Raw genomic sequence first — 25,994 nt, 5'->3', positions numbered from 1 at the left:
ACAAAACATGTCTCCATTTTTATATCCCAAGGTACAAATATAGTTATAAATTACAATAATAAAAATTTGTATTAGTACTTATACTTACTTGTCCAAATCTGGAGTTTTATATAAATTCATAGCAATGTCAATTAATACACCGTGATTATTAGTTTTATATAACAACTGAATAAAAATTTTAACACATTTAACCAGATGTGCTGAGAAGCTGCCGGGACGATCAATTTCGGATGATGGTATACGCCATATTCCATTAAATAAATTATTATTTTTTCTGTCGTAAAATAATCCATTTACAAGATTTCCCAAACTGGTTTTATATTGGCCAAGTAAGAGTTGTTCACTTTGTGCAAGATCGCAATATTCCATCGGCGAATTCATATAATGGTATACCAGACGATAAATAGATTTATAGTGTTCTGGAAATCGAGTAGCACACTCCTCTATATTTTGAACAACCATTCTATAAACAAGTTTCAATTCTTCTATATTAAGTGTACCGGATTTTATATGACTGTTACTCTCATTATCAGTTATGGATTCATCGGAATCAGATTCAGTTTCAACATTGGAAGTATCTGATGACATAACAGAAGATGTACCACTACTTGTGAGCACTGCTGAAGAAAACTCCTTTAAAATAAATAATATGTGATGTAACATTTTATATTTTATTTTATAGATTTATTATATTGTGTCAAAATTAAGATTAATTTTGGAAAAAAATGTTTTTAAAATATACAAATATGAAATGTTGAAAGAATGTTTAGTGTTGAAAATTGTTAATTTCAACATATAAACAAAAATTCAAACGATTTTAGCATAAAAACGATAAAGTGGTAACACTGAAATCAAAAACAATCAGCTGTTTACCAAAACAAAAAACTAACTATTAAAAATAGTTTATTTAATGGTTTGAAATGTGGAATAAGGAACATAAAAGAATTGAAATTCAAAGAAATTAATTTGGTTTATTTCGCATGTTTAATTAATTTAATATTTTTTGATTTTTTATCTTTTGACATTGTTAGGTGTATTTGTTTTTTTAATGTTTTTTTTTTTTCATTGAGAACATAAACTTATGACTTGCTGCAAAGATATGTTCACAATCACTGTTACTACACTTTACTACGTACAATATACAACTTAATTGTGAATTAAACCATCATAATGTGAACAAAAAAATATGCAAAAATATGCTCTTACAAATCGATGCCAAACTCTTAAATTGGTCTGAAACGTGTAAATATATTATCCATCAGTAAATACGACACACCACAAAAAACTGACTTAAATACCTGTATTTATTGATGTTTAACTGTAATTGGGGTATACTGTGTTGGGGCTGCAATCATGAATTTATGCTACCCATTATTAATACCAAAAAAGATTTGCCAATATAATGACCCATATTTATTTTAATTGGATTATTAGATATATATACATTGGACCGACTTACTCTGTATGGAAAGCAAAAACGTGTTTTTGTTATTCTTCTCAAAATTTACCTTGCTTTGTTTAATAATGATTCCCAAAATATTTTGATTTAGAGACGACGGTTTGTGAGATGGACCAAATTAAAAAAAAGGTATTTTTGAATTATTTTATTAAACTTTTGTTTTGAAACATAATATCCAATATGTGGTATCGTTTGGGGGTTTAAAAACGCGTTCAATAATGTATTAATTATAAATAACCGTCTGCTCATAATTGAATGGGGGTTTAAAAACGCGTCCAATGATGTATTAATTATAAATAACCGTCTGCTCATAATAGCACCACTAGAGTTGGCTTCAAAAAACCTTTCAAATGATACCACATATTGTATATTTTGTTTAAGAAATACTGTAAAATTTAAAAAATAATTAAAAATCCACTTTTTTGTAAGAAAATCAATATTAAGGGTTTTCATTTGGTAAGTTCATTCGAATTCGTGAAACTCCTATTTATATTTGGTTCAATTACAACATTTGTAAACATTAAAAACAATGTCAAATAAAATTAAAAATAAAACAAGTAAGAAGTTATAGTCGGGCAAGACCGACCATATAATACCCTACACCTGTATACGAATAAAATTTGATTTAGTTTTCATAATAAAGCATGTAAGTTGAATTGTACCTTGCCTTAGATGTACTTAAGCCATTTATTGTTTAATAAAACTCCAAAATTGCTACCTTTAGTCTGATTGAAAGGTTTACAAGCTCTATTCAGGGGTACAGTTGTCTTGGGGCTAGGTGAAATAATATACCGATGTTAACCATTTTCAAAAGGCTTCGTCTATGATACAATAGATCATGTGCCAAATTTCATTGTATGGGGGCCAGGTGAAATAATGGACTGATCTTTACCATTTTCAATCTAAAAATCGACTCAGAAAATGATTCTGAGCCGATTGGTATACTTTAAGGTGGTAATAGGACCAATATTATTGTGCGTTCCAAACATCAGCACAAACCCAATATACCCTCCCATTAAAGTGGTGTAAGGTATAACAAGTAAGAGTATTACATTCTGTATCTTATATATCCTTTACCTTGATTTGTTAAAAAACAGTTAGTACCAAAAATCCTCTTTTAAAGCTTATTATTATTACTACTTGCTTCATTTCATGACTAGATATATATTTAAAGAAATTAAAAAAAAAAACGAAAATGTACAAATAAGTTCACTTTTATGGGGTTTCACCTAATTCCGACTCTACATTCCTAATTTCATATTTCTATGAAAAGTACCACGAAAATGTGCAAAAAAGTCCCTTTAATAGGTTCTAACTTAAGCCAAGCTTCACATACTTAATTTCATGTTTCTAGCTAATAACAACATACCAGTGCTGCTTTCGCTCTGCTACTCTTGCTCTGCTTTGTTTTTATAAAAAAGCGTATAATAACACAATTTACCGAATGGTTATGCATTTTGTTTTTGTCTTTTTGTAATTTCTGTCTGAGCATGAATAAAAAATTTTAATTTCTGATTAAATTTTCAGAGATTGTCTCGGATATTTGCTAATATCTCCGTTATTTATGGACCGATTAGATTGATTTTAAATAGCGTTCTATTCGATCGTATTTCCGATAGAATTATTGAAAATTCGGATCTTGGGTTTTTTGAAATCGACTCCTCTATCTATAAGGATCGAGAATATTATAGGGTCGGAAAATATGTTATAGAACTTGCAAACGGAATGACATACTTATATATATCCTTCTCGCAAAGGTGAATGGTATAAAACAAAATACAAAAGGTAATTAAACCTACAGATATCTCATCAAAGAAAACGAAAGACACAGAAAAACAAAATAAAACCAACCTACATCGAAATATACCAACAGAATTCACAAAAAGAAAATAAAAACAAAATATATCGTCGCCCGGGGATTTAAGTGCTCTATATGGCAAAATTGCATTTCGAGTAAATCGATGTTGAAGTTTAACATAATTTTTCCCAAAAACAGTTCGATTTTGTGATTTTCCTATCATATGTTTGTTTTGAAATGATGATTCTAATGGATGTTTTTTATCTCCCGATCTCATTTACAAAGGGATATTTTTTAACGGTAAATGGCGTTTGCTCTATACGCCAACTCAAGCACATTTCCTTGCAAATACATACAAGTAGGTAGAAAAGCAATAAAACACACGTAAAAATTTTAACAAAAAAACAATTTATTTATTTACAAAACTAAAAACTATGGATTTATAATGTTATTATAGAATATGACAAATAAAAAATTAAGATCTCAATTTATATGAGTTAAGTAATAATTTCTGTCTGTTTCAGATATAAAACTAAGTAACTTTTTAAATCAGTGATTTTTTCATTTTGAATTGACGATACCTAAATCTGTTTCAAAAATATTTAACGGTGTTGGTAATTGATTTCGGGAACCTTTTTTTAATATATTTGCTGTTTGAAAAGTAAGCTGCAAAATTGTGTTTTATATTTTTTTGTAAATATATTATTTTGGTTATATTGAAGAAGTTTTATTTTAGTAAATTGAAGAACCGAGAAATGGATTTGGTTAGAAACAGATTAAAAAATTAATTTTACTCATTAAATCATCAAAGCAAATTTTCTTAAGATGACTTTTTTCGATTATGCTGATCTTGTAGTAAAATACAACAGTATTCTATACATAAAGAAGAACTCCAAATAATAACAGAAGAATATATTGAAAAATATTATTATTAAACAATTTTAATTCCATATTGAACAAGACTTTTAGCATAAATCAATTTCAAGATTTTGCATTGAAATTTTGCTCTATATACCATTAATAGTACAGTATAGAGCAAAATAACACAAAAAGTTTTGTTTTGAAGGATATAGAGTAAAACAGACACGATATATCTTAGCAACGAGATAGCCAGAAACGAATTGCAGATTTGAAAAATTTGGGGCCGAAAACCTATTGTGGCGTCCTTAACTCAAAATTGTCAAAATGGCGTATAGAGCCCTTAAACACCTGGGCGATGACATAACTCAATGAAGCCAATAGACATCCAAACATAGAAAACAAAATACACAGCTTTTTTATGAAATTTTCAGAGGTTGTCTCGCATTTTTGCCCATATCTCAGTTTATGGACCGATTTTGCTGATTTTATGTAACGATCTTCAAGAAGTCTAACAGAATTATTAAAGGTTCGGATCTCGCCGATGGCTGAGGTCCTCTAAAAACTGATTTTAACAGACAGACGGACATGGCTTAATGGACTCCGCTATCTATATGGATCTAGAAGTTGGAAACTTATATTATAGAAATTATAAACGGAATGACAAACTTATATGTATGAAAGGTATAAACAAATAAATAAATAAAGTCTGTACTCGCCTTTGCCGAATCCTCTATTCTCTTTAGCATAGTGTTTATTTAAATCATACTTTAGCCTTAAAACCCATTAATAAAATTGTCATATTCATAAACAAACAATAAACGAACATTAACAATTGTTATGCTTTTGTTTAACTTTGCATCACTGTAAAATTTGGCTGTCATTTTATGTGTTATTGTTACGCTCAATTAGGATAAAATATTCGTTAATTCGGTTTTCTTAATTTTATATATTTGTTTATAATACATTTTTGAGGATAAAAAAGAATTTTTAAGAAAAATATATGTATATGGATATATATTGTTGTAGTAGTTTTTACTTGTTCAAAATTTGAAATTCATTTTTTTTCAATTTAGCATGAATTTGTAAATTATATGGGATATTATATTTTAGTTAAATGATATAGAAAGTTTGAAATTTCATATTAAACTTGTTTTATATTAGTTAGTTAGTTTTTTAGAAATTTGAAAATATTTCATAATTGTATATAATTTTGAAAGGTGCGGTTTAAAAATTAAATTCTGAAACGGAAGATAAGTAAATAGTGTAAAACCGAACAGAAAGATATTAAATATAGGAAAAACACGAAATAAACGAAATACAAAATAAACAGAAAAAGAGTTTTTGAATAAAGAATAAACATACAAATAAATCAATAAAATAAAAAAACATTCTCCTTAAAATGAGCATGTCTGAAGCTAGTATGATGGTACGTATTCTGAGTGAACACACAAGATTATGAGCAAATCTATGCAAAATTGCACATGCGGATTCAGACGTATGTAGAGCATGTGGAGCGGACAGTGAAACTCTGAAGCACTTTTTTTGCAACTGCCAGGCATTCATCGAAGTTATTTCCAAATATCTTGGAAGTGATATTATTCCGGAAATAATATTCCTGACTAACACTGATTGGAAGATTTTTAGGAATTACGTTCAGGAAACTGAGTTTCTGAACACTTAAAAATAATTCATTCAATTCAATTTTAAATTTTAAAATCAAAAGTTATATTTTTAATTTGCGAAAATTTAAGCAAATTTTCGAATAAGCATTGACAAATAAACCATTAAATTTTTAAAAAAAATTTAAATTATATAATAAATTATATCGCTCCCGATCGCCATTTTATTTATATCGCTCGTTTTAAAATTCGAAATCGCGAGTTTTATTTTTTAACACGCGAGTAAAATTTTAATTGTATGTGTTTTATGTATTTTGTATTCATTGTATTTTATTGTTTGTATTTTACATGTTTTTGTTTTTTCAACTTCCTTATGAGCGTGTGGAAAACGAGTTCAATTCGAGTCAAGGCGTTCCGGAACAGACTTTTGTAGTTAATCTCTTTATCTACGCAGTGTATATATAAAACAATATTGTTTAATTTGTTAACATTTTATAGCTTTCAAAATTAAGCCATAACGTAGAAGTCAGCTGCCGCCAGACAGGTAAATACTTCATATGCTTTTCTAAATATTAAATGTTCCGGATGAGATTTTTTTAGTTAACCACGTTATCTACACAATTTTAATATAAAATATAAAACAATATTGTGTAATATGTTAACATTTAATAGAAAATATATTTTTCTTAAATAAGATATTTGTATACATACCAATTATGCCATTATTTAAATAATATGATATTTGTTTACAAGATGCTTTTTATTTTCAGTTTTTTTTACATAAATAATTCAAAATATTAACGAAGTTTTTCTCCGTTTAAAGGATATTTTAAATATAATGTCAAAATTGTCAAAAACTATAAGTATGGCGAATTCATTTGATGAAAAATTTTTGTAAAATGTTTATATTTTATTAAAAAATAAAGATAAAGATATTAAAATTTGTGAGGAAAATATATTCTGAATTGAATAATGTTTGTTTCAAACGAAAAATTCTATCCCGGCAGATTAATTTGCAAAATTTAAGTGAGTGCCTAAAGTTAAGTAAAACTAAGTAAAACTTATGAAAAATAAATATAAAAAACTACATATTCATAAAAATATTATAGTACGAATGAATGAATATTTGTTGCAAATGGATAATTCTACTCCGGCGGAGTTATTTTCAATATTTGGCCATAATGTAGCAGCCGCCGGACGGGTAAATACCTCATATAGGTTTTGTTATATAAAGAGTTCCGGAACAGACTTTTTTTAGTTAATCTCTTTATCTACACATTGTATATATAAAACAATATTGTTTTCAGGAGTTATTTTCAATATTTGGCCATAATGTAGCAGCCGCCGGACGGGTAAATACCTCATATAGGTTTTGTTATATAAAGAGTTCCGGAACAGACTTTTTTTAGTTAATCTCTTTATCTACATATTGTATATATAAAACAATATTGTTTAATTTGTTAACATTTAATAGATTTCAAAATTAAGCCATAACATAGAAGTCAGCTGCCGCCGGCGGGTAAATACCTCATATGCGTTTGTTAATATTAAGTGTTCCGGAAGAGATTTTTTTAGTTAATCACGTTATCTACACAATTTTAATCCATATAAAAATGAATGTGTGTTTGTTTGTATGTTTGAACGCTACAGACTACTAAACGGCTGAACCGATTTTCTTGATATTCACAGCGAATTCCAGTATGTCTGAAATACGTAATAGGCTACTTTTTATTTTGAAATTGTAAGTGGGCGAAGAGCCACGCCCACATTAAGGAAATATAAAATTCGTATATTTGAGATAATATAACAGTTAGAAACCTAAAATTTTGTCGGAGGCACTTTAGTGTCAATATGATTATTTACGATAAAAACTTGGCGGACTAGCATTAGAGGAGTGGCACCTCCCATATAAATTAAATACAAAAAATCGTTTATCTTGGACTCCATTATAGTTAGAATCTTAAAATTTTGCATGAATAACTTCAAAATCCATGTAAATATTTTGGGTAATAAATTGGCGGACAACCCATGAGGGGAGCGACACCTCCCATATAAATTAAAAAAATGTTTATCTTGAGTTAATATAATTTTGTCGGAGCCACTTTAGTGGCAATATGATTATTTAGGATAAAAAGTGGGCAGACTAGCATTAGGGGGCGTGGCACCTCCCCATATAAATTAAATACAAAAATTCGTTTATCTAGGAAACTATTACAGTTAGAATCTTAAAATTTTGCATGAATAACTTTAACATTCATGTAAACATTTTGGGTAATAAATTGGCGGAGTACCCATGAGAGGAGCGGCACCTCCCATATTAATTAAATAAAAAAAAATTGTTTATCTTGTGATAATATAACAATTAGAGTCCTCAAATTTTGTCGGAGCCACTTTAGTGTCAATATGATTATTTAGGAGCAAATGTGGGCGGACTAGCGTTAGGGGCGTGGCATTTTCCATATAAATTTAATACAAAAATTTGTTTATCTTGGAAACTGTTAAAGTTAGAATCTTAAAATTTTTCACGAATAATTTTTACATTCATGTAAACATTTTGGGTACTAAATTGGCGGACTACCTATGAAAGGAGCGGCACCTCCCATATTAATTAAATACAAAAGTTCGTTAATCTGGGTAACTAATACAACTAAATTCTTAAAATTTTGCACATTTTTAAGATAAAAGAGCGGACTTTCATCTGGGGGTCTGGGAGCCCCCATATAAAGAAAATAGCTAAATTCGTATGTCTGAGAATTTATTAGAGCTAGAATCTTTAAATTTTAAAGTGCGGATTTTCATCTGGGAAGCTTGAAACCCCCACATGAATTAAATAGAAAAAATCGTATATATAAGAAACTATTAGAGCTAGAATCTTTAAATTTTATATGAATAACTTTGACATTCATGTGAACATTTAGAAATAAACTGGCGGACTTTCAATGGGGGCTTGGCACCAAATATATGAATTAAATACAAAATTTCGTATATCTTGAAATCTGTTATAATGTAATAATTAAAATTTTTCATAGATATATAGAAATTGGCGAACATGCAATAATTTGCTTGGCATCTCTCATATGTAACATATTGTTAATCTGAAAATCTATTGTGGTTAGAATTTTTAAAATCTTTAAGTGTGTTTTTTATTTATACTAGAGGGTAAAACAAAAAATATTGTATATTCCAAGGCATAAGAATATGAATTATTTTTTAGAATAAAAGTATATATTAAATTTTAGCAATTAAGAAATAAATATATCATTAGTGTATTTTTTTAGAATTTAAATGAAATATATTGTCATCTAGAGAAATTATAATAAACCTTTAAGAAACATTTATAATTTTGTAACTAAATAAATTATTTTTTGGTTATTATGTATTTAATTTCGATTGGGGTAGCGATGCACATCGGGTATTAGATAGTAAAATATAATATTAGCTGTGTTTTTTTCCAAAATTTCGACGTGTAGTTTGATTACAAGGTTTACAAGTTCTATTCGGGGGTTCAGATTTATGGGGGCTAGGTGAAATAATGGACCGATGTTAATCATTTTCAATAACCTTCGTCAAAGGTATAATAGAAGATCATGTGCCAAATTTCATTGAATTATCTCCAAAATTGCGGCCTGTAGATTGATTACAAGGGACGGACACAGCTAAATCGACTCAGAAAATGATTCTGAGCCGATTGGTGGGTATAGGACCAATATTATTGTGCGTTACAAAAATCAGCACAATCCCAATATACCATCCCCAATAAAGTGGTGTAAAATATAATGAGCAGCAACAACGCTAAACGAAATAAAAAACAAAATACACAAAATACACCAACAGACATCTAAACATACATAACGAAAAACACAGAAAAACAAAATAAACAGCGCAATGAAACCAACCAACATCCAAATATACAAACAGAATTCACAAAAAGAAAACAAAATACATAACTCAATGAAGCCAACAGCATCCAAACATACAAAACAAAATACACAGCTCAATAAAACCAAATACATCTACACACACATGTACATTTTTTTCCAATTCACAGTATTGTTGTTGCTTTTTTAACAAAGCATGAATCTTCTCGGAAGCATATCTAACGGAATTATTAAAGTTTCGGATTTCGAAGATATCTTGGGTCTTCTAAAAACTGATTTAAAGAAAATTATATTATAGAAATTACAAACGGAATGATAAACTTATATATACCCTTCTCACGACCCTCGGGGGCATGTTTCCATGATGAAATTTTCATCATGGTGTATTCCAATCTCGGGTAAAGAGGTGCTACCAATACCTCTAGTCTGCCGGAACTATAAACTGGTGATGTCAAATGTATCTACGGGTATCCAGTTTGTTGAGGTTCTTCCGGGATCCACGTAGTGGCTGTGGTTTAATACCCAAAATCGCGGGGAGAGAATGTTGGTTTAAGGACTGATATATCCTATACTTAATGGGTTGGATAAATCTCTCTTCGAACAGGTCTATGAACAAAGCAGCATTTGCTGGATTCCTAAAACCGATCGGTATCTCTTACCGTTCGTGTAGTGTGACGCCAATATATGCTGGGGAATTGTCAGGTCAGTATTCAATGGTTGCCTGTCATCCCGTAGATCGATCTTTATGATCATATTTTCCGACCCTATAAAGTATATACATTCTGGATTCTTATAGATAGCGACGTCGATTAGGCAATATCCGTCTATCTAATTGCTATTCGGGAAGATCGCTATTTCAATAGGCAAAAAAATAAAACTCAACAAATAATTATTATTTTCTAAGTGAAAAATAAATATCTGAAAATAACTGTTATTTTGTAAACAAAATAAAAAAATCGCTTAAAAACTATTATTTTCTGAGCGAAAAATAAAGATCAGTAAATAAATTTTATTCTCTGAGTAAAAAATAAAAGTCTCAAAATAACTGTTATTCTCCGAACAAAAAAAAAAATAAAGCTTAGAAAATAACAATTATAAAGTATTTTTTTAATAAAACTCATAATGATTACAGTCCCAGCAACAGACAGACGGACCAAAGTTCCAGAATATATATACTTTACAGGGTCGGAAAATGATATTATAGAAATTACAAACAGAATGACAAACTTACCACGTAGGTGAAGGCTATAATTATATTCCAAATGAAAGTATCTGCGTCAAAAATGAAAATTCTTCTCCGCCTTGACTCAAGTAATTAAAAAAATCAGCTTATTGAATAATACCTCTATTTTGAATTTGCCTTGGTTGTGACCAAAGTATAATAAGTAGTCTGACTCTCACATGTAAGAAATTACTCTCTCACGTGTATGAGTGCTGTGTGAAATCGACACTCCTGTGAGAAATTTTAACTTATCAAAACACTCAAAAATTTACCTTACTTTTTGCACCACTTCAAAGCACCGTGCGCGCAGTTATGATTAACCACAACAAATCTGTATTTTTTTAAAATACTTTTTAAATAATATGTATCCAAATGAACCTATAACGTTACAGCTTACAGTTAAAAACAATCTAATTTGATATAATCCGAGTGAATGAAAAGTGACCCCATTCGGAAGAAACTGTTTTGCCTGTTTAATACTTACTTGATGACTCGATTTCGTTTCAGTTTTAAGTTACTTTTTTATAATATAAAAGTAGTTTTGCCATAAAAATAGCTGAAATGGAAATTGTTATAATTTTACACTCTTTTATGTTATAAAAGCGACTTTATAATATTTTTTTATTTCTCCTTTTTTATATTGTTTTACGCTCACTAATCTTTCACTTATGCTTATTGTATCTTAAACGTATGTTTTTGATATATTTAATTTTAAATTAACATAATTTATTACAAAATCAAAATTTGTATTCTATCTATTTATTATCATTTAGTATTCGTTTTGGGATATTAAAATGCACTAAAATTTAACAAAATTATATTCAAAATAGAAGTTAGTTAATTAGTTTGAAAGGAGGATGTATACACATCAAATCCGAAGAAATACACCTAGGCCTCTATCGGGCCTGTTGTGCGCTCCTTAACCAGTGCCACGGGTGGGAATCGAACCCACCACCTCCAGTCTACCAGACTAGAACACTAACCATTAACCTACCGGAGGCCACATCAAAAATAGAAAGTAATGTTTTTGTTTTTTTTTTTACTCAGGACTGAGAAAATTAAGCTTTAGGTTCACACCACGCGTTTTACGCTTTCTCGCAAAAAAAGTAGAATTAATGTATTTATATGCTGAAAGTTACAAGCACAAAAGCGTAGAATGCCTTGACGCGTAGAATGCTTAAAGTAGATCTACTTTATACTTTTATAAGCGTCACATGAGGACGAACATGTCAACTGATTTTGAAATTTTATATTCTTTTTTTAATGCGTATTTATCAATTTGAATAAATTAAAATAAGTTTAATGATATTTTTTTTTAAATAAAACAAAAAATTTACGCTTAAAAAGCGTAGCATGTAACTTGAAGCGTAGAACACGAAGCGCGTAATGCGTTGACGTGAAGACGCGTAGTGTGGACCTCCGGCTTTAAAGTTGAGTCTTTATATTGGCTATTTAGTTCATGTATCATAAAGAAAACTCAAATTTGCTGGCTGGGTACATATACTTTTTTGTTACTAACACATGTTTAGAGTTAGGTACTTTCTCACTAACATATGCTTAGTGTTAGGTACTGCAATCAAAGAGTCGCACTACCATAGCAAAAATATAGAAGGTAGTCTCAATCAAAAAAATTAAATTTAAATAAGGTTTTTTGACGTTTTCCTTATTTTAAACTTTATATTCAGAGTTGCCACATGTTAAAAATAATAATGGATTTCAAGAAATATTTTACAAAAAATGTGTAGTTAATTTATCTAAATAAAATTTATGTTATATTAAAGGAAGTTAATTAAATTGCTGATTTCTTCTACAAACTTATAAATAAAACACATTTCGGGTTTATTAAGTGAGAATTTTTTTCATTTTTTATTGATGTGTGAATATTTGTTTTATTTTAAATGACGGTTTAAAAAACTAATTCGGAAAAATGTTCGGCCTAGATAAAATTGTTTAACAATTTTCTTATCTAAATCAATTTTAGATAAATTTAACAAATTTGATATATAATTTGGATTACTTGACAGTAAATTTTCATTATATCTTAAAAAAATTGAATTTAAGTATTTCAAATGGTTCAAAAAGTTGGTATTTGGCTTATATAACATACCTAGTAGTTATTGGGATAGCATGTCTATCCAATCTTGCACGTTTTGAATTGATTGTAATGTCACTTTTAAATAAATGATCTGAACAAACCATAGGCTCTTTTGGCAAATTTTCTTCGTTGGTTTTGCATCTTTCAAGCCACTGTTGGCGTTTACCCGGTAATATAGGGACTTTAAAAATTTCTTACATTGGAATTTTTGCAGAAGTATTTCGTATTTTCGCAGTTCGGGAAAATGCAGCTCATATTTATTCTCTAATTAATTTTACAAATTAGTATTCAAAGATTTTAATATAAATGTGATTTTATTCAAAAGAACAATTTTTATAATATTTTCTAACTGAATTAAAATTATTTTTATAAATTTTTTACATAAACTTCAAAGAATATATAGAAATTTCATTATAAAATGGGATAAATTAAAATGTATATGGTATCACTAATTTAACGAAAACTTCAAAATCCTTAAGCATGTCAGATAGAGAATTTAAAAAAAATAATGAGAGATTGACACTACCTTCTATATTTCTGCTATGCGCACTACTTATTATACTTTGGTTGCGGCTATGAACGAAAAGTACTGTATATATTTGTGCTGCCTTATTTATTAAAAAATTCAAAACGTGGCAAGGCTATTTTTACTAAGGGTTGATAAATATAGAGGAAACAAAATAATAAGGGTTGCAAGTTCACAAAGGTTTATTTGCCATTAAAATAATATTTTCATAACAAAAAAACTAACAGTATTGTGATAATGGTATTTAAGCGAAAAATCAGCCAGCTTCTTTTACAAATTTTATATATTCGAGTATTTTTAAAAACTTTTTCAGAAGCAACAAAAAATACAAATTTATTAAATGTAACTGGGTAAGTAATTATTAACAAATAGTATGTATACCGGTAATAAAAAACCAAATATATACATTTTCACAGATCAAACATGGATGTTTTGTATAAAAATTATATCGAAGAGGTAAATATAAAATTTATTTTCTACGCTAATATTGTGGCCACATTAAATAATTTGTAATTTAATGTCCAGATTCCGACAGGTATTTGTCAGCTTTATAATGGAACAACATGCATTAACTATTTAGCACAGCAATATATTTTTATACCGCCCAATTTATCTTTAAGCGAGTTAGAAGAACGTTTAAAAGCGGCATATGGTGTTATAAAAGAATCAAAGTAATTATTGTTATTATTACTTACAACATGACCTAATATATCTAATTCTAAAAACTACTTCTATTAATATAACTTTTAGAGATATGAATCCGAATTGTCGTATATACGCACTTCCAAGCTTATGTTACAGCACACTGCCAATATGTCGAACTCCTGAGCGTACAAATTTATTGTATTTTGCCAACAGAGCTACCCACAAGGAAAGAAAATTAAAAAAAAATATAACAACAAATGTAATGGGGATTGAAAATCACATTACAAACTACAGCAGACTCAAGAGGTTTTTAGAAAAAAATACAAAAGAACATAAATTAGTGCTTAAACGTAAATCTTCCGTTAAATATGACGATGTGTTTTCGGGTGAAATATCTAGTCAGTATCCGCCAACAAGGGAATCTGAAAACTTAAGACGAATTTGTCGTGATGAATGTGAATTACTCGAAAACGAACTTTGTCAAAAAGAATATGCCATTGCAAAAAGGCACCCTGTAATTGGACAAAAATTACCCCTTGAAGAATGTTCACAGCTGCCTCGTCACAGTGATTGTTCAGCAATGGGTATAGCTATAGATGTTGAACCAACCGAAACATGTTATTGGGAAGACGGTTCTGGTTACAGAGGTACGATTGCTGTGTCTATTTCGGGAAAAAAGTGTTTACGCTGGTCCTGGCTAATGAAAGAAATATCAGATTTCCCTGAATTAGCGGGACAAAACTACTGCAGGTAATAGTAATATTTATTAACAAAGCAGTTAATTTTACATCTATGAATTTTTATATAATTAATTATAGAAATCCTGGAAGTATGGAAGATAGACCGTGGTGTTTCGTAGGCGATAAATCATTTGAAAAAATTATAGAACCCTGTGACATACCAAAATGTTCAGACAGCATTTGGGTGTATATATACATGACAATGGGTGCGCTTTTAAGTATATTTTTAATATATGTCATTATACATATTTTTAGACGAGGAGGAAACAATGGAATAACTAATATTCAAAACGTAAATTTTAAAAACAAATATGAAAACAAACTTGTACGAATATATATTAAATTTTACAGATAAATACACCGAACGCCGATAAAAATATATATGGAAACTCCCAAATTACTTCATCTCTCGAAATGTCACGTATCAATATAAATGCCACAAATGATCTATCTCCATCATTTGCTCAAAATATCGAACGAAGTTCCCTTCTAAAAATACCTCACTATACGTTACAAGATGTAGAATTTGTTGAAGAACTTGGAGAAGGTGCATTTGGTACGTACATATTGGTTATTTAATTCAGTGTAATATAATTAAAAAAAAAAAAACATAAAAATTTCTTTCAAGGAAAAGTATACAAAGGCCAACTGACACTTACCGGAGAAGAAAAAATATTTGTGGCAGTTAAAGCTTTAAAAGAAAATGCTTCATTCAAAACACAACAAGATTTTAAACGAGAAATAGAATTAATTTCCGATCTTAAACACGAAAATATTGTTTGTATTTTAGGAGTGGTTTTAAACAAAGAACCATTCTGCATGCTCTTTGAATATATGTCAAATGGTGATTTGCATGAATTTCTTATCGCAAATTCACCAAATGAAAATAGGTCTCTGACACAGTTAGAATTTCTTCAGATTTCACTTCAAATAAGCGAAGGCATGGAATATTTATCCGGACATCATTATGTTCACCGGGATCTAGCCGCACGAAATTGTTTAGTAGGTGAACAATTAATGGTGAAAATATCAGATTTTGGTTTATCTAGAGATATTTATAGTTCTGACTATTACCGGTAACAATAGAATTATTTTTTAATTTTTAGCTTGAAAAATAACTTAAATTTTTTACTTAAAGGGTGCAATCAAAATCATTACTACCTGTACGATGGATGCCATCTGAATCAATTTTATATGGAAAATTTACAACTGAAAGTGATGTTTGGTCATTCGGAGTTGTTTTATGGGAAATTTATAGTTATGGAATGCAAGTAAGATACATTTCAAAATATACATATACATTGTCATATAAAATTACTATCGATATCTTTTTTATAAAGCCATATTTTGGCCACAGTAATCAAGAAGTCATTAACTTGGTTAGATCAAGGCAGCTTTTATCTTGTCCAGAGTCATGTCCTACAGCAGTGTACTCATTGATGATAGAATGTTGGCATGAACAGTCAGTCAGAAGACCATCATTTGCAGAAATTTCCCATCGTTTAAAAACATGGTACAATGGACAGCAAAAACTATCAGATAATGTATCTAGTCAGTTTTTCCAACAATCACCCCCATACAAATCTGAAATATAAACAAACATTGCTAATAAAAATAATCGGTAGTTTTTATTTATTAGCAATAATTAGTATCAGGATCTATTTTTTCAATAAACTTTTTTCTTCACTTTTATAATAAAAATAAAAATTACCCGCGATTTTCATTCCATTTTTTTATTCATGCAAAAAATAGAAATCAATTTGGAAATGTCCAATAAAAAAGGAGTCAAAAACATTAAAATAAGAAGAAACCAAACAATTTAAAAATTATATTAAAAGTGTTAAAAAATTATCCCACTAAATTGTCTCCCAGCAAATTCTAAATTTATGCCCAAGTACTGTTTCAGCTTTTGCTTCTGTATATCCAAAATTCTTCGTATTTTCTTAAAATAAGTTAATCACCCCTATTCGGCATTTCGATTACGTTTACGCATTCAGTTACGCAACTATCGAATAAAAGGTATTCCAACAAAAAACTGAATCGTAAGAAAAAGAAGAATCAATTCCATTTCGTTTCAATGCTTTACGAACGTTTGTATTCTACGTTACGATCGTACCTACGTTTGTTTATGTGGCGGAGAGTCGAATAGAGGCCAATATTAATTTTATACTTAGTTGATTATAAAAATAACATTATTTTTTCATAATTTTATAAAAATAATGTTTAATATTAAAATTGAACTTTTTTTCTTAAAATTTTTATTTCCGCACCGTTTTAAAATATGATTTTTTTGACAGTTCATGTGAAATCAACTGACAGATAGTTCTCACAAAAAGAAATTACAGAAACATATGCATGTGAGAAAATATTTTTTGTTTTAATTCACATTGTTTTTGAATTCAATTTCTTATTATTTAATTTCTTAATATGAGCGTGGCTCATATTAAGAAATTAAATAATAAAATAATATAAAATTCGTATATTTGAGATTATATAACAGTTAAAGCCAATAAATTTTGTCGGAGCCACTTTAGTGTATTATGATTATTTAGGATTAAAAGTGGGCGGACTAGCATTAGAGGGCTTGGCATATAAATTAAATACAAAACTTTGTTTAGCTTGGAAACTATTAAAATTTTGCACGAATAACTTTAACATCCATGTTAACATCTTGGGTAATAAATTGGCGGATTACCCATGAGGGGAGCGGCACCTCCCATATTAATTATATACAAAAATTCGTTTATCGTTATAATAGAACTAAATTCTTAAAATTTTGCACGAGGAACTTTAATATTCATCTAAAATTTTTTAAAGAAAAATAGCGGACATTCATCACAGGGGTTTGGAGCCCCCCATATGAATAAAATAAAAAAAATTCGTATATCTGAAAAACTATTAGAGCTAGAATCTTTAAATTTTTCTTGGAGAACTTTGACAGTCCAGACAGAGTATAACGGCGGAATTCTAATGGGGTACTTGGTATCTCCCATACGAATTAAATACAAGATTTCGTTTAACTGGAAAACAAATAGAACTAGATTCTTCAAATATTGACAAGTTACTTTAATATCATTTTGGAGGAAAAAAGGCGAACTCTCATCTGGGGAGCTTGAAGCCCCCCACATGAATTAAATAGAAAAATTCGTATATCTAAGAAACTATTAGGGCTAGAATCCTCAAATTTTACAAGAAGAACTTTAACATTCATGTGAATAATTTGCTTAGCAAATGTAATATGTTACATACTGTTAATCTGGAAAACTATTGTAGTCAGAATTTTCAAACTTGTTAAGTTGGTTTTTTATTTATACTAGAGGGTAAAACAAAAAATATTTTGGGTATTCACACGATATGCTATCAAGACGTATTGTTATAAAATACTTAAGTTTTATGATAGTTTAAAAAATTTGTTGTTGTGCTTCAAAGGAAAAAAATCTTAAAATAATAACACCTTCTATATGTTTATAGTTTTGTCATTACTCAACAGCGTAAATCTAAGTCAAAGGGTAAAAACTCTTCATCGTGCCAGAGATAGTATTTAGATATTTGCGCAATATGTACTAGAGTATTCAATTATTCGGGTTTTTGTATTATTCGGTTTATTTGACAAATAATTATTTGGGGTTTTAAGTTGGCCGGTTAATAATCGGATAATTAAAAATTATTCGGTTAATCGAATAAATGGCAAATTTATGTTCTTTTAATAATTATTTCTTTTCTACAATATTCGTTTCCAATAACAAACAAATTATAAATCTTCACTACTTTAAATTCAATTCTGTTAATTTTTTTTCTCAAATATTTTCATGTGAAATCCTCTTCTACACAAGGAAATTAAGTTTATTAAATTTATGTTTGGAGATTTATAAAAGAGTTCTAAAATTCATACGTTCCAATGAACGAAATATAATTATGTATTGCTAAAGAACTTATTAGAAATGCTTTTGAAACATAACACTGTTTCTCAAAACTGGATGTAATAGTAAAGGCGATATCATTATTTTCAAGATTTCTTTTTAAAAATCTGAAATGTTTCAGCATAAACCCATTCTAAGTAGTAGGTAAATCTGAACAACTTATTACAATGATTCTGAAGTATTGTTATATACAGTAATTTTATTGCTTAACAAGAAGTTTTTCTTAATCGGTTAATTGATATAAATTATTCGGTTTATTCGTTATTTGAAATTTGGCAATTTTCATTTATTCGATTAACCGATCGACAATTAATCGTTTGAATACCCTAATATGTAAGTATTACGTAGAAGTGTGGAGTATACGTATACGTAGTATTTCACCAATGCAATAACAAATAATAAAGCAAAAATTAATGAAATTATGTGTAAATGAATTTTATAAATAGAAATTTTATCATTTATATTTTTATTATATAGAAATTATAAAAATACTTAACTTTAAACATTATTTAAAAAAATGTAGAATATAATTATAAAATTATAACTTCAAAATAAAAAAAATAAATTACCAAATATAAAAATATCACAGTAAAAAGCCTGGGTTCCATTTTAAAACTCAGCGGTATTCATTATATACTATTTTGGAATTAAATACAAAATTAATTCCAAAATAGTTTATACGTGAAACCTAAAAAGAATTGTTCGACTTTTTTAATAATTACTTGGAATAAAAATAATACCAAAAGTTGAATTTTGTTTTTTTAGGGGGCGCGGCATCTCCCATATAAATGAAATACAAAAGTTCGTTTATCTTGGAAACTATTACAGTTAGAATCTTAAATTTTTGCACGAATAACTTTAACATCCATGTAAACATTTTAAGTAATAAATTGGCGGACTACCCATGAGGAGAGCGGCACATCCCATATAAATTAAATACAAAAATTCGTTTATCTATTACAGTTTGAATCTTAAATTTTTGCACGAATAACTTTAACATCCATGTAAACATTTGGGTAATAAATTGGCGGGCTACACATAAGGGGAGCGGCACCTCCCAAATTAATTTAATACAAAAATTCGTTTTTCTTGAGATAATATAATAGTTAGAGTCCTAAAATTTTGTCGGAGCCACTTTAGTGTCAATATGATTATTTAGGATAAGATGATTCGTTTATATTGGACACTATTACAGTTAGAATCTTATACAACTAAATTCTTAAAATTTTGCACGAAGAACTTTAATATTCATCTGAATATTTTTAAGAAAAACAAGTAAGAGTGCTATATTCGGCTGTGCCGAATCTTATATACCCTTCACCATAGTGTATTTTAAACATCTTTTATAAATTTTAAATTTTTTCCCGACTACATTATTATTACATCAAAAGCTAAACAAAAAGAACAACAACAACGCTAAACGAAATAAAAAAAAATACACAAGGCATCTAAACTTTAGATGCCTTGTGTATTTTTTTTTTATTTCGTAGCGTTGTACTGTTACATAACGAAAACACAGAAAAACAAAAATAACAACGCAATGACGCCAACAGCATCCAAACATACAAAAAAATACACAGCTGAATAAAACCAAATATATCTACAGACACACGTGTACAGTGTTGTTATTGCTTTTTTAACAAAGCATGAAAAAATATGACATTTTTTGATGAAAATTTCAGAGGTTGTTTTGGTTTTTTGCTCATATAAAAATCATGTATCTAAGAAACTATTAGAGCTAGAATTTTCAAATTTTATATGAATAACTTTAACATTCATGTGAACATTTAGAAAATAACGGTCGGGATTTCGGTGGGGGGCTTGGATCACATATATGAATTAAATACAAAATTTCGTATATTTTGAAAACTGTTAGATAATTAAATTTTACATTGATAGAAATTGGCGAACGTACAACAATTAGCTTGGCATCCCTCGTATGTAACATATTGTTAATCTGGAAAACTATTGTGGTTGGAATTTTCAAAATCGTTAAGTAGGTTTTTTATATACTAGAGGGTAAAAAAAATTATATATCCCAAGGCATTAGAATAAGAATTATTCTTTAAAACTAAAGGTATATATTAAATTTTAGCAAGTAAGAAGTAAATAGATCATTAATGTATTATTTTAGAATTTAAATGAAATATATTGTCATCGAGAGAAATTATAATAAACTTTTAAGAAAAAAATTATAATTTAGTAATTAAATAAATAATTTTTTTGATTATTATGTATTTAATTTCGATAGGGGTAGCGAAGCACACCGGGTATTAGCTAGTATTTATATATATCCAACTAATCTGAAAGCATGTTCAAATTTCAAGCAGATACGATATATAGATCCCGAGATATATCACTTCAAAAATGGTATTGACATAACGTTTAAATACATATATATGTATGTATGTATGTATGTGCGTTAGACCGACTCACTTTCTATGGGAAGCAAGAACGTGTTTTTATTACCCCTCTCAAAATTTCCTTAGTTTGTTTTATTTTCAGTATAGCGATGACCGTTCGAGAGCAGGAATAAAATAAAAAGAGGTATTTTTGAATTATTTTTTTAAACTTTTGTTTTGTTTTGAAACAAATAATTCAATATAGGATAGCGTTTGAAAGGGGTTTTAAAGCTGCGTCCAATGCCGTATTAATTACAAATAACCTTCTGCTCATAATTACCACATTCCAAAATATTTAAAATTGTTCGGTTTTTCACTAATAAAAATAAAATGTGTGCACAATTTTGTAAACTTTGCGCAGTAATAAACTTGGCCTCAAAAAACATTTCAAATTATACCACATATATATATATATATATATATATATATATATATATATATATTATATATATATATATATATATATATTATATATATATATATATATATATATATATTATATATATATATATATATATATATTATATATATATATATTATATATATATATATATAATATATATATTATATATATATATAATATATATATATATTATATATATATAATTTATTGGTACTTTTTCGTTCTTCAAAAGGTACAAAAGGCTTTAAACACATCATGGTGAAGGGTATATAAGATTCGGCACAGCCGAATATAGAACTCTTACTTGTTTTTCTTTGAATATTTAAAAATTTAGCAAATATTGAAGAATAAAAATTTAAAGTTGGATAGTTATTTATAACTATAATATTGCTTAATTTAATTAATAACTCAAATCTATGTTTTCGATAAGTTTGAAATATATATAAAGGTATAAAATAATTATTCCATAATTTAAACTTCTGTAAAAAGCTAAATTTCTTAATTATGTAAATTGGCATATTTTTCTGTCAAAACACTTACATTTTAAGCAAAACAAATCTAAAATATTTTTTAACACATTTTCAGTTTCGGCCATAAAAAGTGGTCGTCTGAACCATATGGTTCACATCAGAGATTGACAATGAGTATGTATGAATCAAGTCCCAGCAGTTCGACGGGACAGTCCCGAACTGACCATTTAACCTACCACTTGTGGTGGCCCCTAGCCACCTGACTACTCAGGTGACCAACCATTTTAACATGGCCTTGTCCTACGAGAAAGTCAATCGTCACTCTACAGCCTACAAAGAGATAGTAAAGAGACGATTGCCTCCGCTCTCGCTTACAAAAGGGACACAAAAGTGACGACTGTCTTCATTCTCGTTTACAAAGAATTTATTGTGACGAAAGACCAAAACGTACGAATTGGAGTCAGCCAGGTGGTAAGATATTAATAGAACTAAAATTTAAAAATTTCAAGTGTCTACTCTTTAGAAAACTATGGGACAATAATGTGACTATTGACCCGAAAGATATAAATTTGAGTCAACCAGATGGTGCCATATTAGTAGAACGTAATAAGCATTTCTCCAAAATATGTGTAAAATAACTACTTTCGGAAGTACAACAAAAAATACTACTTTTAAGAGTATAATCTCTAGGTTGCTTGAGGACAGTAAAGAGAAAACTGTCTCCGCTCCCGCTTACAAAGAGGACACTAAAGTGACGACTGTCTTCATTCTCGATTACAAAGGGTACATTCGTGACGAATGACCCAAAACATACGAATTACGATCATCCTGGTGGTTAACTATTAGTGGAAATTACTGTCTTTTTCGTATGCATTGACTCTTTGTCGAACTGCTTTTCAATACCCAAAAATATAATGTCAGCATATGGAAAACAACAATAAAACAAGTTATTGAATGTACTAAAATGAAATGATATAATTGTTATTTAGTTTATAACATTTAATGTATAAGTGTTTTAGTTTTCACAGTACAAAATAGTAATTTCTAGGATGTGAAACAAAATTGTTGTTGGCAGTATATAAGAACTTTTTTAAAATTTTTAATTCGAAATAATTTGTAAAATTTTTGTTAAAATTCAATGTATATTTTTAACAAAATTTTTATAGATTCAATAAGAAATTTTGTGCATTATTATTGCCAAAATACAATAAATTATTTATCAGTTTCAGATAAAAAAATTGCTTGAATTTCAGTACAAATACAAATAACTTGCGTTATTGTTTCAGTAAATAATTCTCTGGAAATGTTGCGAATATTTTTTAATGTTTTTCGTAAATAGTATATTTTTTTAATAAGAAAAATCCTGACATTTTTTCAATAAAGAATTTACGAATTTGAGTACATGATTTTACGAATTTCGTGATAGGTCCTATTTTAGTAAAAAAAAAATACTAAGAATTAAGAATTTTTTGTTTGATTTTGAATTTAATTTGTTTCTGTGTGGACGTACATTGTATTCAAAAATTATGAGTAAATAGTTGCATTACTTGTTTTATACATACCCATTGTCAATCTCTGACGTGTACATCTTTTTCCAATATACAGTGCTGTTGTTGCTTATTTAACAAAGCGTGAAAAAATATGAAATTTTTTGATGAAATTTTCAGAGGTTGTCTCGGATTTTTGCTCATATCTCCGTTATTTATCGACCGATTTTGCTGATTTTAAATAGCGATCTTCTAGAAAGCATGTCTAACAGAATTATTGAAGATTCGGATCTTGCCGAAATCTGGGGTCTCTAAAAACAGATTTCAACAGACAGACATAGCATAATCGACTCCGCTATCTATAAGGATACAGAATATATATACTTTATAGGGTCGAAAATTATGTTATAGAAATTACAAACGGAATGACAATCTTATACATACCCTTCTCACGTCCCCCCGGGGCATGTTTCCATGATGAAATCTCCATCATGGTGTATTTTAATCCTGGGGTAAAGAGGTGCTCCCAATACCTCTAGTCTGCCGGGACTAGAGTTATTGGTATGATAAGTACTGATTTAGTATGCCTTTTTACGCTTCGGGGAAGTTCTTCGGTGCTGTTTCCATCTCAACAGGATATATTGATACATGCTGCGCGACTATTTATCGGGGCTATTATTGGAATTAATTGACTTTGGAAATTCCTATTTCCTTTGATACATTGATCTGTTCATAAAAAAGGGATGCTGATCCATTTTGTTGGGTATTTCGGACTATCAAATATGTCTTTAGGTGCTTTTGCCAAAACAACAGAGTCATTTGCGCGAGCTTTAAGAGGTTAAGGAATGCACAGGAATGGGTCATTATATGATGGAGATTGTATTTTGAAGAATGCAATTCTGTCATGACATCCGCATTGCCGGAACATTGATTTCTCCTGATGTTGGGACTTGTCACCCCCTTCTATTGACTTTAAACCAGTGATTGTTTTTCCTTGTCGGGGTATGCATTGGGAATTTAATCCTATGCGGCCTGTCATTCCGCAACGGGGCTGCTATGGCATGAGATTAGAAAGCTCGAGAACTTTAATAAAGTGCTTGTACAAGACTTGTACCTGAGTTCTTCACAGAGAAATTCAGGGGCGCATGGTAGACCGTCTCTAGTCTACCCAGTGGATGAAAAAGAGGCAGGTGCTCACGTTAAATCTTTCGACATTCATACCCTTCTCACGAAGGTGAAGGGTATAAAAATATAAATAATAAGAAAAGGCACAATAATGAGCATGTTTTATGGTATGAAATTTAACACGTGGTGCATATCTATTAATCATATGAAAAATATAATGTGAATTCTATGATTTTTTTTCGGTCGTTTTTACAAAAAAAATCAAATTATTTAAAAATAGCAATAAATTGTGAATGACAAATATGATACAAAAATTGACAGGAAAAAAAGGCTAAATTTATCCTCTTTATCTTTCATTTGGCTTCAAAATATATGTTTTTTGCTTCTGACTTTTTCTACACAGAATAAATTAAATTCGAAATGAAACAAAAAAATTCATAAAGCCAAGTATTTTTTACTTAAATAGGACCTATCATGAAATTCGTAAAATCAAGTACTTAAATTCGTAAATTCTTTATTGAAAATATTTCAGAATTTTTCTTATTAAAATAATTTACTATTTACGAAAAACATTAAATATTCGCAACATTTCCAGACAATTATTTTACTAAAACAATAACGCATGTTTTTTGTATTTGTACTGAAATTCAAGCAAATTTTTTATCTGAAACAGATTTAGCCTTATTTAGCCTTAAACAAGCAAACATTTCAGAATTTTTATTATATTTATAATAAGAATATCAACAAAAGGCCACATTTATTATTAGGAACTTTTGAATTATAATTAGAGTGAATGTTATGAAATTTATTTTTTCAAAACATTTAACTGATTTCACAGAAGTAATAAAAAACATTCTAGTCTTTGTTATTTGACACCAATATATGTATGTATAAAACAGGTAATCATTAAACATTAAAATGATAATAATTAGTGTAAAATATATATGAAGTTAGCAGTTTGCTTTAACAGATAACATCACAGTAAAAAGTTTTTGGATAATTTTTACACCTGGTTGGTGTTTATATAACAAACCCAAAAATTAATTAAAATTACACCAGTATAGCATGAATTTAAGAGATTAAATGAGAGATAAAAAGAGAGACTTGATTTGTACTCATTTTTTAGAGCATTAAAATAACACTAAAATGGATTACGTTTCGTTATTCCTTTCGTTATTATATATATGATATTTTAAAAGAATTGATGTTACACCATATCGTATAATTTGTACACCCCAAAGTATAACAAGTAGTCCGACTCTCACATATAAGAAATTACTCTCTCACATCTACGAGTACCGTGTGAATTCGACTCTCTTGTGAGAAATTAAAACTTGTCAAAAC

General features: G+C 28.7%; 2 protein-coding genes across 5 annotated transcripts in view; one reads left to right on the top strand and one right to left on the bottom strand.

Moving 5' to 3' along the window:
* Positions 1-25,994, bottom strand: part of LOC111677206 (calcineurin-binding protein cabin-1-like) — a 637,283-nt gene that overhangs the window by 175,695 nt on the left and 435,594 nt on the right. For all 4 annotated transcript variants that reach the window (XM_046947473.1, XM_046947468.1, XM_046947458.1 and 1 more), the window contains exon 18: positions 89-633. In XM_046947473.1, the coding sequence (XP_046803429.1) occupies positions 89-633 (545 nt within the window). The remainder of the gene's footprint in view (positions 1-88; positions 634-25,994) is intronic.
* On the top strand, positions 13,581-16,550 carry LOC111676187 (tyrosine-protein kinase transmembrane receptor Ror). The gene is made up of 9 exons (XM_023437109.2): positions 13,581-13,808; positions 13,875-13,914; positions 13,984-14,129; positions 14,209-14,853; positions 14,922-15,135; positions 15,195-15,399; positions 15,472-15,919; positions 15,982-16,114; positions 16,184-16,550. The coding sequence occupies exons 1-9, from the start codon at positions 13,696-13,698 to the stop codon at positions 16,436-16,438; spliced, it is 2,199 nt and encodes a 732-aa protein (XP_023292877.2). The 5' UTR covers positions 13,581-13,695; the 3' UTR covers positions 16,439-16,550.

The sequence above is a fragment of the Lucilia cuprina genome, chromosome 2, assembly GCF_022045245.1.
Source record: "Lucilia cuprina isolate Lc7/37 chromosome 2, ASM2204524v1, whole genome shotgun sequence".
Classification (NCBI taxonomy): domain Eukaryota; kingdom Metazoa; phylum Arthropoda; class Insecta; order Diptera; family Calliphoridae; genus Lucilia; species Lucilia cuprina.
Note: the sequence above shows the minus strand (reverse complement) of the source record. Positions and strands in the feature narration are given on the sequence as shown.

Bases quoted from the DNA above. Each gene is read 5' to 3' on its own strand.
- LOC111676187 (XM_023437109.2), top strand. From the start codon at position 13,696: ATGGTATTTAAGCGAAAAATCAGCCAGCTTCTTTTACAAATTTTATAT. The intron at 14,130-14,208 runs GTAATTATTGTT...TATAACTTTTAG, and splicing joins GGTGTTATAAAAGAATCAAA to AGATATGAATCCGAATTGTC. The intron at 16,115-16,183 runs GTAAGATACATT...TTTTTTATAAAG, and splicing joins TTTATAGTTATGGAATGCAA to CCATATTTTGGCCACAGTAA.